The following is a 13,622-nucleotide window of genomic DNA, read 5'->3' on the forward strand; positions in this document are numbered from 1 at the left end:
ATTTACTTATGAATAAATGACATAGCAATAGCAATATGATACAAGCCAACACTGAAATGTTTAAAGAACAATATTAAAATTACCTTTTCTGGGAAAATTTTTACACCAATATAAGGAAACACTGTTGCTCCTCCAGCTTCAACATCACTCATCTGAAAATATCCATCGGTCATGAAAATATCCATCGGACATATAATTTTGTCAAATAATTATTTTTCTGTTTTGTTTTAGTATTCAGTATATTGAAAATACACATTTGTTCATCTGGGAAATGATTACATTAGTTATTTCCTGGCCATGTCTATAATTCAGATTTTGGCCTTCCTGTACATCCTGACCATGTCTATAACTAGGTTATCTCCCCTCCCCCCACACCCTCTCACAGTTTATATGTAATCACCTCTCTTCAAAGGTTACAAACTATCACCTCAGATATAATGCAATAACTTTCAACTAAACATTACCTTCCCTTTCAGTTTGTATTAGTTATTTACCACTCTTTTGTTAAATAGTTGCACCGTGCATGCTTCATGATAATCAAAACATCTTAAGGCAACTATCGTGTAAGTTTATTGTATCATTCCTTTCTGATATCAGTTTATACTCAAATATTTGATTCCAGTTTAATTCAATTTATTAGTAATACACTGTAAAGTGATAATTGATACCTAGATTTAAAAATAGATCTTCAGGTCAAATCCATTCGGTATGTCTGTCATACACTGCTCGTTTATTTTTTATAACATGCTTGTAGAACTTAATCATAATTTCGTTTCTTTCAACAAAGTGTAATTCCAAATAGTGGATTTAGTTTAACAATTTAGAATAGGTTGACATAGATGCTAAATCTATTTGCCCCCGATTACGGTAACGGGGTTACATAGTATATTTACGTGCATGTATATGAAACCGCTCCAAGTTAATAGATGTGATTAGTGTGATTAGTATAAAATGTTAAATTCCAAGCTGCACATTTTATATTTATTCCTAAATTTTTGACACATTGTTTTAATCTGTATTTTGCAGTTTTTCACCCTCTCTTGAGGTCTGTGATTCCATCACACACCTAATCCTCAAAAATCTGTGGCAGAACAATGACTCCTTAAAATCAGTCAATATGTAAATTATATTTTTGTGTGACATTGACCACGGGTTCTTAAAAACAAAATCACAGCATTTTGATTTATTTTTCTATAACACAATATTCATTTGATTTTGAAGGTCAATTCATTATACGCCTGCGTACTTAGTGATTATACTTAGTACTTACAGAAATATACAAAGATACCATTATAGTATACCCAGGTACTTGAAAACTTCATATCTGTGTACTTACTAAATATATCTGGGTATTTAGAGAATATATCTGGGTATTTAGAGAATATATCTGGGTATTTAGAGAATATATCTGGGTATTTAGAGAATATATCTGGGTATTTAGAGAATATATCTGGGTATTTAGAGAATATATCTGGGTTTTCACAGAATATACCTTGGCACTACACTTGACTATAATGCTATATAGACTTTTCACTCTCTCTAAAGGAAGGATATTTACAGTATCAGATCAGAACAAACCTCCAACTATTTCTTACTTACATAGGTGAGCCATGTTGCTATTCTGTTGCCTGTTCCTAAACTCTTGAAAGCATGTTTTTCTTCTTTCTGTATAAAAGACATCAGACCTTCAGTGGAATCATCAATTATTATACAGTTTCTCTCCAACACCTAGAGATATAGGATCTCAGTGAGTTTTAACTTGATACATGAAGTTTTGAAATGAGCTGAAGAAGTCTCACTAAAATAAAAAATTCGTGACAATTTTGTTTCAATTTAATACATGATTTTTGAATTCAATATCCTTTTTATGACATGATCAATTAAAAAAAAATCAATTTCTTAAAGTGACATCACAATCTGTGAATAACAAGGATATTATGTGATAAACATGTGTATGAATCAAAATAAACACCACTAAGTCCAGTTGATTTATAAAAACAGCACAAAATATATTTCCGTACCAGGCCTGATTCACCTTTAATAAGAGAACTTATTTCACCAGCTTTTCTTGACAGAAGTTATTACACTATTTACCAGTTATATATCATAAATGATTTTCTTTACTGATGAGGCAGAAACTTTTTATCACAAGAGAGCCTCTCAGTCTTCTGGCAAAATACAGTGACTACCTCCCTAAAACTCTCATCACTATCACACATGCTTACACTTATATATTTATGTAAGTTAGAATGGTTCACAAGATGCCCAAGGGGCCTGCATTGCTCACCTGGCTATTCAATCATTTAACAAGGAATTTCAAATATAACAGATAATTTCTGAAATAATTTCCCTCCTGGGTCCTTGAACTTGTGGTCAGATTTACCAATTGCCTCAAACCAAATTTTGACAATATCTTTGTATGAAAGAAGGATTTTTAAGAACTTACATTTCCCTTTTTTGGCCAAACATCTCTGAAGTCAGACTTCAAGTTGTGAATTTGGTTAATTTAAAATAGATCTGCTTCAAACCAAAGTGGGACACAATCCTTATATTTCTACAGAAGAAGATGGATTTTAAAGATTTTTCTCTGTTTCCCATTTTTCATACCGCCCCTCCTGCCCAAAGGGTCAGAGAGCCACCGTTTACACAAAATTACTTTCCCTTTACCCAACAATGCTTCAGATCAAATCTGGGCAAAATTCAATAATTCCTACAGGAGGAGTAGGACTTTTAAGATTTTTCTCTACTTCCTTTTTTTTGGTCCAGCCCCTCCTGCACAAGTGGTCAGGGACCCGACTTTTAAACAAAATTGATGCCCCTTTACACAACAATGCTTCAGTTCGAATTTAGGAAATATTCAATTATTTCTATAGAAGAAGTAATTTAAAGCACTTGCTAAATTTCTCCTTTTGGATTCTGGCCTTCAAGCCACTGGGGCCAGAACTAATATTCATATCAACTTGATTACTCAATAAGGATATTTCAGACCAAGTTTGAACAAAGTATGATCAGTGGTTCATGAATAGAGATTGTTTTTACTCAAACGTTGCAAAAGGAAAGATGACAGATGAGGAACAGATGATGGATGCTGCACCATGGCATAAACTCTTCAGTTCTTCAGACCAGGTGAGCTAAAAGAAGTCACTTACCCTTGCAAAATCAAAATGAGGCTCATAATGTCCACCAAGACCATAATTAGCAATCTGAAATTGCGAAAAACATTTTGAGATCAAGATAATTATTTCGAAAACATGAGGTCTAATGGGCCTGTTATTGTTACACTAGTCGATAGCTTCCACTAAGACAATATAATCGGTTGATTACCTTTCAGGTTCATACAAAAAATAATCTTGTTTTTTATTAGATGGGTTACAGGTAAAACTTGGTAGTCCTTCATCAATATAATTCAATCCAACTGGTCTTATATCAGGACCGTGAGATTCCTTATTTCTGGTTGTAAGCAGGACTGTCAAGTGTTTTCACTTCTCCCTTTGTGACGAGATCTCTAAACCTATCGTTTGTATTCAACACTTCCTGTATAGTGAGATTTCGTACCCTGTCATTTGTGGTCAAAACTATATATATATAAACTAAATATGGAGAGATTTCTAAACCTATCTTTTGTATACTGCTGTACAGTGAGATATCTGTTGTGTGTATTCACCACTATACAGGGCTGTACAGTGAGATACCTGTTGTGTGTATTCACCACTATACAGAGCTGTACAGTGAGATAACTGTTGTGTGTATTCACCACTATACAGGGCTGTACAGTGAGATATCTGTTGTGTGTATTCACCACTATACAGGGCTGTACAGTGAGATATCTGTTGTGTGTATTCACCACTATACAGGGCTGTACAGTGAGATACCTGTTGTGTGTATTCACCACTTTACAGGACTGTACAGAGAGATACCTGTTGTGTGTATTCACCACTATACAGGGCTGTACAGTGAGATACCTGCTGTGTGTATTCACCACTATACAGGGCTGTACAGTGAGATACCTGTTGTGTGTATTCACCACTATACAGGGCTGTACAGTGAGATAACTGTTGTGTGTATTCACCACTATACAGGGCTGTACAGTGAGATATCTGTTGTGTGTATTCACCACTATACAGGGCTGTACAGTGAGATACCTGTTGTGTGTATTCACCACTATACAGAGCTGTACAGTGAGATACCTGTTGTGTGTATTCACCACTATACAGAGCTGTACAGTGAGATACCTGTTGTGTGTATTCACCACTATACAGGGCTGTACAGTGAGATAACTGTTGTGTGTATTCACCACTATACAGGGCTGTACAGTGAGATATCTGTTGTGTGTATTCACCACTATACAGGGCAGTACAGTGAGATACCTGTTGTGTGTATTCACCACTATACAGGGCTGTACAGTGAGATACCTGTTGTGTGTATTCACCACTATACGGAGCTGTACAGTGAGATATCTGTTGTGTGTATTCACCACTATACAGGGCTGTACAGTGAGATATCTGTTGTGTGTATTCACCACTATACAGGGCTGTACAGTGAGATACCTGTTGTGTGTATTCACCACTATACAGGGCTGTACAGTGAGATACCTGTTGTGTGTATTCACCACTATACAGGGCTGTACAGTGAGATACCTGTTGTGTGTATTCACCACTATACAGGGCTGTACAGTGAGATACCTGTTGTGTGTATTCACCACTATACAGGGCTGTACAGTGAGATACCTGTTGTGTGTATTCACCACTATACAGAGCTATACAGTGAGATACCTGTTGTGTGTATTCACCACTATACAGGGCTGTACAGTGAGATATCTGTCATGTGTATTCACCCCTATACAGGGCTTTACAGTGAGATACCTGTTGTGTGTATTCACCACTATACAGGGCTGTACAGTGAGATAACTGTTGTGTGTATTCACCACTATACAGGGCTGTACAGTGAGATATCTGTTGTGTGTATTCACCACTATACAGGGCTGTACAGTGAAATACCTGTTGTGTGTATTCACCACTATACAGGGCTGTACAGTGAGATACCTGTCGTGTGTCTTCACCACTATACAGAGCTGTACAGTGAGATACCTGTTGTGTGTATTCACCACTATACAGAGCTATACAGTGAGATACCTGTTGTGTGTATTCACCACTTTACAGGACTGTACAGAGAGATACCTGTTGTGTGTATTCACCACTATACAGGGCTGTACAGTGAGATACCTGCTGTGTGTATTCACCACTATACAGGGCTGTACAGTGAGATACCTGTTGTGTGTATTCACCACTCTTCAGAGCTGTACAGTGAAATACCTGTTGTGTGTATTCACCACTATACAGGGCTGTACAGTGAGATACCTGTCATGTGTCTTCACCACTATACAGAGCTATACAGTGAGATATCTGTTGTGTGTATTCACCACTATACATTGCTGTACAGTGAGATACCTGTTGTGTGTATTCACCACTATACAGAGCTGTACAGTGAGATACCTGTTGTGTGTATTCACCACTATACAGGGCTGTACATTGAGATACCTGTCATGTGTATTCACCACTATACAGGGCTGTACAGTGAGATACCTGTCGTGTGTCTTCACCACTATACAGAGCTGTACAGTGAGATATCTGTTGTGTGTATTCACCACTATACAGGGCTGTACAGTGAGATACCTGTTGTGTGTATTCACCACTATACAGGGCTGTACATTGAGATACCTGTTGTGTGTATTCACCACTATACAGGGCTGTACAGTGAGATACCTGTCGTGTGTATTCACCACTATACAGGGCTGTACAGTGAGATACCTGTTGTGTATTCACCACTACACAGGGCTGTACAGTGAGATACCTGTCGTGTGTATTCACCACTATACTGGGCTGTACAGTGAGATACCTGTCGTGTGTATTCACCACTATACAGGGCTGTATAGTGTGATACCTGTTGTGTGTATTCACCACTATACAGAGCTTTCGTGTATAGTTTACCACTTACCTGTAAATCTTCAGCTGTAGCCATATCTAATCCAGTAGATGCCTCTATTCTTCTGTTGACTCGTTGTATTACCAAGTCATCTTCATCTTTTAGCCAGGCACTGTAATGTAATGAAGATGCTGCCATCTACAAATGGTCTTCACTATAGAATAACAGTGATGATGCAATCTTCATACTGTTTCAGTCATAGTGTTGGATATAGTACTCATCCTAATTCTGTATATAGTACTCCACTTCAATCATGTTTATAGTACTTGTCCTGATCCTGTTTTTAGTACTCACCATGATCTTGTATGAAGTAATCACCATGATCCTGTATGAAGTACTTATCCTGACCCTGTATATTACTCACTCTAACCCTGTATACAATAATCAACCTGATCTTGTATTCAGTACTCGCCCTGATCCTGCTTAAAGCACTCACCCCTGATACTGTATGAAGTACTTATCCTGACCCTGTATATTACTCACTCTAACCCTGTATACAATAATCAACCTGATCTTGTATTCAGTACTCGCCCTGATCCTGCTTAAAGCACTCACCCCTGATACTGTATGAAGTACTCACCTCTGATCCTGTATGTAGTACTCACCCCTTATCCTGTATGTAGTACTCAACCTGATCCTGTATTTAGTACTCACCTCTTATCCTGTATGTAGTACTCAACCTGATCCTGTATTTAGTACTCACCTCTTATCCTATATGTAGTACTCTCCTCTGATCCTGTAATTAGTACTCACCTTTATCCTCTATTTAGTACTAACCTTTTACTGATCCTGTATGTAGTACTCTCCTCTGATCCTGTAATTAGCACTCACCTTTATCCTTTATTTAGTACTAACCTTTTACTGATCCTGTATGTAGTACTCTCCTCTGATCCTGTAATTAGTACTCACCTTTATCCTCTATTTAGTACTAACCTTTATCCTGTATGTAGCACTCTCCTCTGATCCTGTATTTAGTACTCACCTTTATCCTTTATTTAGTACTAACCTTTTACTGATCCTGTATGTTGCAGTTTCTAATTTACCAGTCTTTGCATTGTGGACTGTGGCTCTTCCAAGCTAGCACCAGAAAAACAAAGAATAACATTTAAAGCCCGAGTACCTTTTGCTGATTCGATAATCGGCAGGTTCAATCACTCCAGTCTTAGGGTTTCGAACTGTCGCTGTATTCAGCTGGTAAAAAAATATACATAAATAAAAATTGAAATAAGATGTTAGCCTGTGTAAAAGACAGGATCTAAAATATCAGCCTAGCAAAGGACAGGATCTAAAATATCAGCCTAGCAAAGGACAGGATCTAAAATATCAGCCTAGCAAAGGACAGGATCTAAAATATCAGCCTAGCAAAGGACAGGATCTAAAATATCTGCCTAGCAAAGGACAGGATCTAAAATATCAGCCTAGCAAAGGACAGGATCTAAAATGTCAGCCTAGCAAAGGACAGGATCTAAAATATCAGCCGGTGTAAAGGACAGGATCTAAAATGTCAGCCTAGCGAAGGACAGGATCTAAAATATCAGCCTAGCAAAGGACAGGATCTAAAATATCAGCCTAGCAAAGGACAGGATCTAAAATGTCAGCCTAGCAAAGGACAGGATCTAAAATGTCAGCCTAGCAAAGGACAGGTAAAGGACAGGATCTAAAATGTCAGCCTAGCAAAGGACAGGATCTAAAATATCAGCCTGTGTAAAGGACAGGATCTAAAATATCAGCCTAGCAAAGGAGAGGATCTAAAATATCAGCCTAGCAAAGGAGAGGATCTAAAATATCAGCCTGTGTAAAGGACAGGATCTAAAATATCAGCCTAGCAAAGGAGAGGATCTAAAATATCAGCCTAGTAAAGGACAGGATCTGAAATATCAGCCTAGCAAAGGACAGGATCTAAAATATCAGCCTAGCAAAGGACAGGATCTAAAATGTCAGCTTAGCAAAGGACAGGATCTAAAATGTCAGCCTAGCAAAGGACAGGATCTAAAATGTCAGCCTAGCAAAGGACAGGATCTAAAATGTCAGCCTAGCAAAGGACAGGATCTAAAATATCAGCCTGTGTAAAGGACAGGATCTAAAATGTCAGCCTAGCAAAGGACAGGATCTAAAATATCAGCCTAGCAAAGGACAGGATCTAAAATATCAGCCTAGCAAAGGACAGGATCTAAAATATCTGCCTAGCAAAGGACAGGATCTAAAATATCAGCCTAGCAAAGGACAGGATCTAAAATATCAGCCTGTGTAAATGACAGGATCTAAAATATCAGCCTAGCAAAGGACAGGATCTAAAATGTCAGCCTGTGTAAAGGACAGGATCTAAAATATCAGCCTGTGTAAAGGACAGGATCTAAAATATCAGCCTGTGTAAAGGACAGGATCTAAAATATCAGCCAAGCAAAGGACAGGATCTAAAATATCAGCCTAGTAAAGGACAGGATCTAAAATATCAGCCTAGCAAAGGACAGGATCTAAAATATCAGCCTGTGTAAAGGACAGGATCTAAAATATCAGCCTAGCAAAGGACAGGATCTAAAATATCAGCCTGTGTAAAGGACAGGATCTAAAATATCAGCCTAGCAAAGGACAGGATCTAAAATGTCAGCCTGTGTAAAGGACAGGATCTAAAATATCAGCCTGTGTAAAGGACAGGATCTAAAATATCAGCCTGTGTAAAGGACAGGATCTAAAATATCAGCCAAGCAAAGGACAGGATCTAAAATATCAGCCTAGTAAAGGACAGGATCTAAAATATCAGCCTAGCAAAGGACAGGATCTAAAATATCAGCCTAGTAAAGGACAGGATCTGAAATATCAGCCTAGCAAAGGACAGGATCTAAAATATCAGCCAAGCAAAGGACAGGATCTAAAATATCAGCCTAGTAAAGGACAGGATCTGAAATATCAGCCTAGCAAAGGACAGGATCTAAAATGTCAGCCTAGCAAAGGACAGGATCTAAAATATTAGCCTAGCAAAGGACAGGATCTAAAATGTCAGCCAAGCAAAGGACAGGATCTAAAATATCAGCCTAGCAAAGGACAGGATCTAAAATATCAGCCTGTGTAAAGGACAGGATCTGAAATATCAGCCTAGCAAAGGACAGTATCTAAATTATCAGCTTAGCAAAGGACAGGATCTAAAATATCAGCAAATGTGTTTGTAAAGTATAATGACAGGAAAATACCCTTATCAAAGAGGGCATCTCCAGACAAGAGGCCTTTGCATCACTCACCCGGTATTCAATGTTCATCAAAAATAGAATCAGTGTAAATATCACAAATCTATTGACATGTACACCATTGGCATTCAAAGTGGGCAGATCGTATCAATTTTAACAAATTTCCACAACAAACAGCTTCTTTTACACAACTCTAAGCAGTGATAGTGTTGATCTGGTTTACAGGTAAATGCCATTATCTTTTTACTCAAAATTTGTCAGGCTTTGACCACGAAACACCTTTCCACCAAATCCTGCTTCTTGGGTTTTTGGTTTACCAGACAAAGTCTTTTTACAGGTCAACAAATTTGAACTTCAATTAGGGTCAAGGTCATTTCTTTACACAAATTTGTCAAGCGTCATCCTAGGAAACTATCTTTTGAATAATCAGAAGAACTTGATCGGAAGTTTTAATGAATTAGACCCCTGTGACCCTGAATAACGGTCAAAGTCATTTCTTTTTTGAAACTATGTCAAGCTCCATCTTAGGAACGTATTATCCAAATCCATGCTTCTGTGACTTTTGATTAGTCAGAAGAGGTCATTCAAAGGTTTTAAGAAATTTGACCTCTGTGACCTTGAATATAGATCAAGGTCATTTCTATTCACCGACTATGATAGGCTTCACCCAAGCAATGCACAAGCCAAATACCATGACATTAGGACTGCTGGTTAATTAGAAGAAGTCATTTAAATGGAAATGTTGACACTGAAGGGCTGGATGACAGACACTGCCCCATGGCATCAGCTCATTTTGCCCTTTGGGCAGCTAATGACCTTAATATACCCTTATTGTAGGGGAAGTCTCTGAATTACCAGAAGATACCTTTGTCAAAGGGATATTAATTCCTTTGAGCTTGTATTGTCAGCTTTAACTTTAAATCAAGATAAAAAGTTTAAATAGTGACATTTATTTTCTTTGTTGATCAAAATGGAACATTTCTACAAGTCATATTAACTGTTGGCTAGGAAAGATCGTCCTGGTGAAGGAGATAGTCAGGTGATCTTTTCATGTCTGAACATGGTCTGTTCATTTGTATTCAATGTCCCCAAAACAGCAAGGGTTATAGATACTGATTATTGAAATCTTAACCAAGTTAGTCGAGTGAAAGTCCAGTACAATGCCACTAAAACACACATGTAACCTTTTGGTATAGTATATGACCCTGAGGCATTAACGATACTCACCCTTGGGGTGGCAAGATCCTTGATAACTTCCATTTCATTATCTGTGAGAGCTTGATGGAAAAATATCAGATAAGGGTCAAGATAGATCTCCTCCATCCTCATCGGACTCAAGATAAGCAAGGGGTTCATATTGTTTGTGTGGTATCTGCAGACGAGCTGGTGTCTGTGTTTATATACCTGTAGATAGCATGACAATAACATGATCAATAATTACCACGAAAAATGTCCTCTCATATTTACCACAAGTCAGTCTGCTGTAATTACCACAAAAATTTACTAAATCTTAAATTACTAGATAAACATGTTAAACACCTGTAACTACTTAACAGACACGTTAAACACCTGTAATTACTAAACAGGTATGTAAAACACCTGTAATTACTAAACAGATATGTTAAACACCTGTAATTACTAAAAAGACATGTTAAACACCTGTAATTACTAAACAGACATGTTAAACACCTGTAATTACTAAACAGACACGTTAAACACCTGTAATTACTAAACAGACACGTTAAACACCTGTAATTACTAAACAGACACGTTAAACACCTGTAATTACTAAACAGACACGTTAAACACCTGCAATTACTAAACAGACACCTTAAACACCTGCAATTACTAAACAGACACATTAAACACCTGTAATTACTAAACAGACATGTTAAACACCTGTAATTACTAAACAGACATGTTAAACACCTGTAATTACTAAACAGACATGTTAAACACCTGTAATTACTAAACAGACATGTTAAACACCTGTAATTACTAAACAGACATTTAAACACCTGTAATTACTAAACAGACATGTTAAACACCTGTAATTACTACATCAACATTTTAAAACATATGTAATTACCACCTTAACATGTTAAACACCTGTATCATCTACCTGAGTCTAAAACCATAGTTCCATAATTACTTACATGTGTAGTTTCTCCCCTACAAAGTTTTTCATAGGTGGCAAATTCCTCAGAGTTACGATACTCGTCAAGCTGTCTTTCATGTTTGACCACCTCCTCCTCCTGCTTGGCAGTATCCTCTCCAGTCTCACCTCGCTGGGTGGCCAGTTTACGTGCCTCTGCAGCTCGGTCATTTAACATTTTCTGGTAATATCTTTTATTATTCTGGGCTCTCGTATTATCAGGAGCTGTAACAGTTACAGCAGAAAATATCATTTAGCGATATCTATACATCGTTATTAACAGGTGATTTCAGAGAATGGTTCTATATATCACAATTTTAATGACAGATATCAATAATTATTGTTGAAATTAATTACAAAACAAGGTTACATTAAACATATATACTACAAGCTTAATTTTGATCTCATTGGAAAATATTGTATTTATTTCATTGTGCAATATGTAGATTGATATAAGTAATGCTATTCTGTTGTTACAATTCCAATATATACTTTGAGAACCTGACATTACTAAGATTAGACCAACATGTTAAAGACAGGTGTCACCTCTTTAGTATTACTCTGATACTCCATCAGGATCTCTCTTGATATACCTTGGTAGTTGACATTTTCATCAAAGACTTTGATAATTAATTTTAATCAACAAGATTCTCTCCATCCCTACAATAATGCATTGTAATACATATTGTTTGTGACATTTGTCATCAGAAAATTGATTGAAAAAGTGAAAAAAAAAAAAACCCAGATGTAAAGTCTTTTAACTCTCCACAGGGTAGACTTTCCCTCTGGCTCAGTCTTACCCAGAGTCAGTAGTTCCTCAGTTAATGTCAGAGCATAGTTCAGGTTTCCTTCCTACAAAAAAATATATATACATTAAACTCTGACCATATCAACATTTATAAGTTTATCAAAGAATTGGAAAAGCTAATCAATGGAGTCATCCAAATGATCAAATTGTTTGTCTTTTGTTGAACTTGGGCAGTTGTGGTTCCAAATTAAATCCTTTATCAGAACATTGGTCTAGAAGTTAGAAATGTAACATCTTATTTCATTTTTTCTTATGGAGCTATCAAATTTGAAAGAAACATAATTACATTTACCATCAAAGCTTAAAAGTACATCTTACAATTTAAACAATATGACCTACAACAAATCTTTATGTCAGTAACTTACAGTCAGCTCTGTTGATTAATAATGTAAAGTACTGACTAACACTCTACATCTTCATTATTTTGGTAACCCTAATCCATTCTTTAAAATTCTGACTTACAAAAATAGATCAAACTCCTTTTATTTCTCAAACATTGAAATGTTTGATATCAGCAAATTAAAGGCTATTATATCAATTTTGTTTTGTCCTATCTATCAATTTGTAGAGGTCATTTGACCTTTACAAAAAAAAAATATGACCATGACTATGCATGGGCCAAGGTCATTTCTTTGCATAAACTTTTTTAGAAACCCTGGTGAGCAAACAGCATTATCCAAATAGCATCAATCTTGGCCTTTCAGATACTCAAGAGAAATTTTTCAATTTTTTGTACCTAAAAACTTCATTTGAGTCAAGTTCATTTCTCTTCAAAAAAAATTGTAGACTCCAGTGCAAGCATGCTACTGACCAGATAGTATGATTTCAGGTATTCTAGGTTTATTATCAGATGTGTTTTTGAGAAATTTTACAACTGTAACTCTTCATTTGTCAGGTATCATCCCAGGAAGATCCTTGCCAAACTTAATGACTCTATAACATATGCTTTTTAAGAAGAAGTTGACAGATTGACAAACAGTATCAGCTCACTTGGCCCTTTACACACAGTGAGCTCTTTAACGGTTTTTACAGGTCCTATTTTGGTCATTTCTGGCCCATACCATCATGTTGGAATAGGACAAGTAGTCGAGGATGTCAGAACGCTGGGCTGTTTTGTTTATCTCTCTTGCGTCCTGATTCAGCGACGTCTGCATCCATAAGGACGTATGGTAGTAGTCTCTTATGGAGTAGGCCAATCGTCCAATCGTGAAGCAGTCCTCGGCTGTAAAGGCAATACCAATTACTAAGGCAACAGGTGTTGATAAGGTCTGCCTTGTGCCATGCTATTAGGACTACTGACCGTCAGATTGAAGGTGTATGGACAAGCAGGCAACGCGCACCAACTATTGATGCATCATGGGTAATTGTATCAATCCACAGGAGGCAGGCATACTGGGGGGTCAAAGGTTGATATATGGAGACTTCTTGCCTTCAGTTGATCAGCCAAATAAACAAGATCATGGGTTAAGTCTGTGCAGGCAGAGATGCAGTTTCA

At 37.0% G+C, this 13,622-nt stretch overlaps 1 protein-coding gene across 4 annotated transcripts in view; it reads right to left on the bottom strand.

Annotated features, from left to right (window-relative positions):
* Nucleotides 1–13,622, bottom strand: part of LOC132554522 (prolyl 4-hydroxylase subunit alpha-1-like) — a 32,551-nt gene that overhangs the window by 3,208 nt on the left and 15,721 nt on the right. Inside the window, exons 4-12 of one of the 4 annotated variants that reach the window (XM_060218841.1) lie at nucleotides 13,189–13,349; nucleotides 12,120–12,171; nucleotides 11,321–11,544; nucleotides 10,392–10,568; nucleotides 6,989–7,059; nucleotides 5,995–6,094; nucleotides 3,150–3,203; nucleotides 1,600–1,665; nucleotides 84–152 (exon numbers count right to left, since the gene is read on the bottom strand). In XM_060218841.1, the coding sequence (XP_060074824.1) occupies nucleotides 84–152; nucleotides 1,600–1,665; nucleotides 3,150–3,203; nucleotides 5,995–6,094; nucleotides 6,989–7,059; nucleotides 10,392–10,568; nucleotides 11,321–11,544; nucleotides 12,120–12,171; nucleotides 13,189–13,349 (974 nt within the window). Of the gene's footprint in view, nucleotides 1–83; nucleotides 153–1,599; nucleotides 1,666–3,149; nucleotides 3,204–5,994; nucleotides 6,095–6,988; nucleotides 7,060–7,102; nucleotides 7,174–10,391; nucleotides 10,569–11,320; nucleotides 11,545–12,119; nucleotides 12,172–13,188; nucleotides 13,350–13,622 lie in introns of all 4 variants that reach the window. The other 3 variants (XM_060218842.1, XM_060218840.1, XM_060218843.1) reach the window with 3 other exon arrangements.

The sequence above is a fragment of the Ylistrum balloti genome, unplaced genomic scaffold (genome assembly GCF_031769215.1).
Source record: "Ylistrum balloti isolate Yb309-2 unplaced genomic scaffold, AGI_CSIRO_Ybal_v1 Utg370416, whole genome shotgun sequence".
Lineage (NCBI taxonomy): Eukaryota > Metazoa > Mollusca > Bivalvia > Pectinida > Pectinidae > Ylistrum > Ylistrum balloti.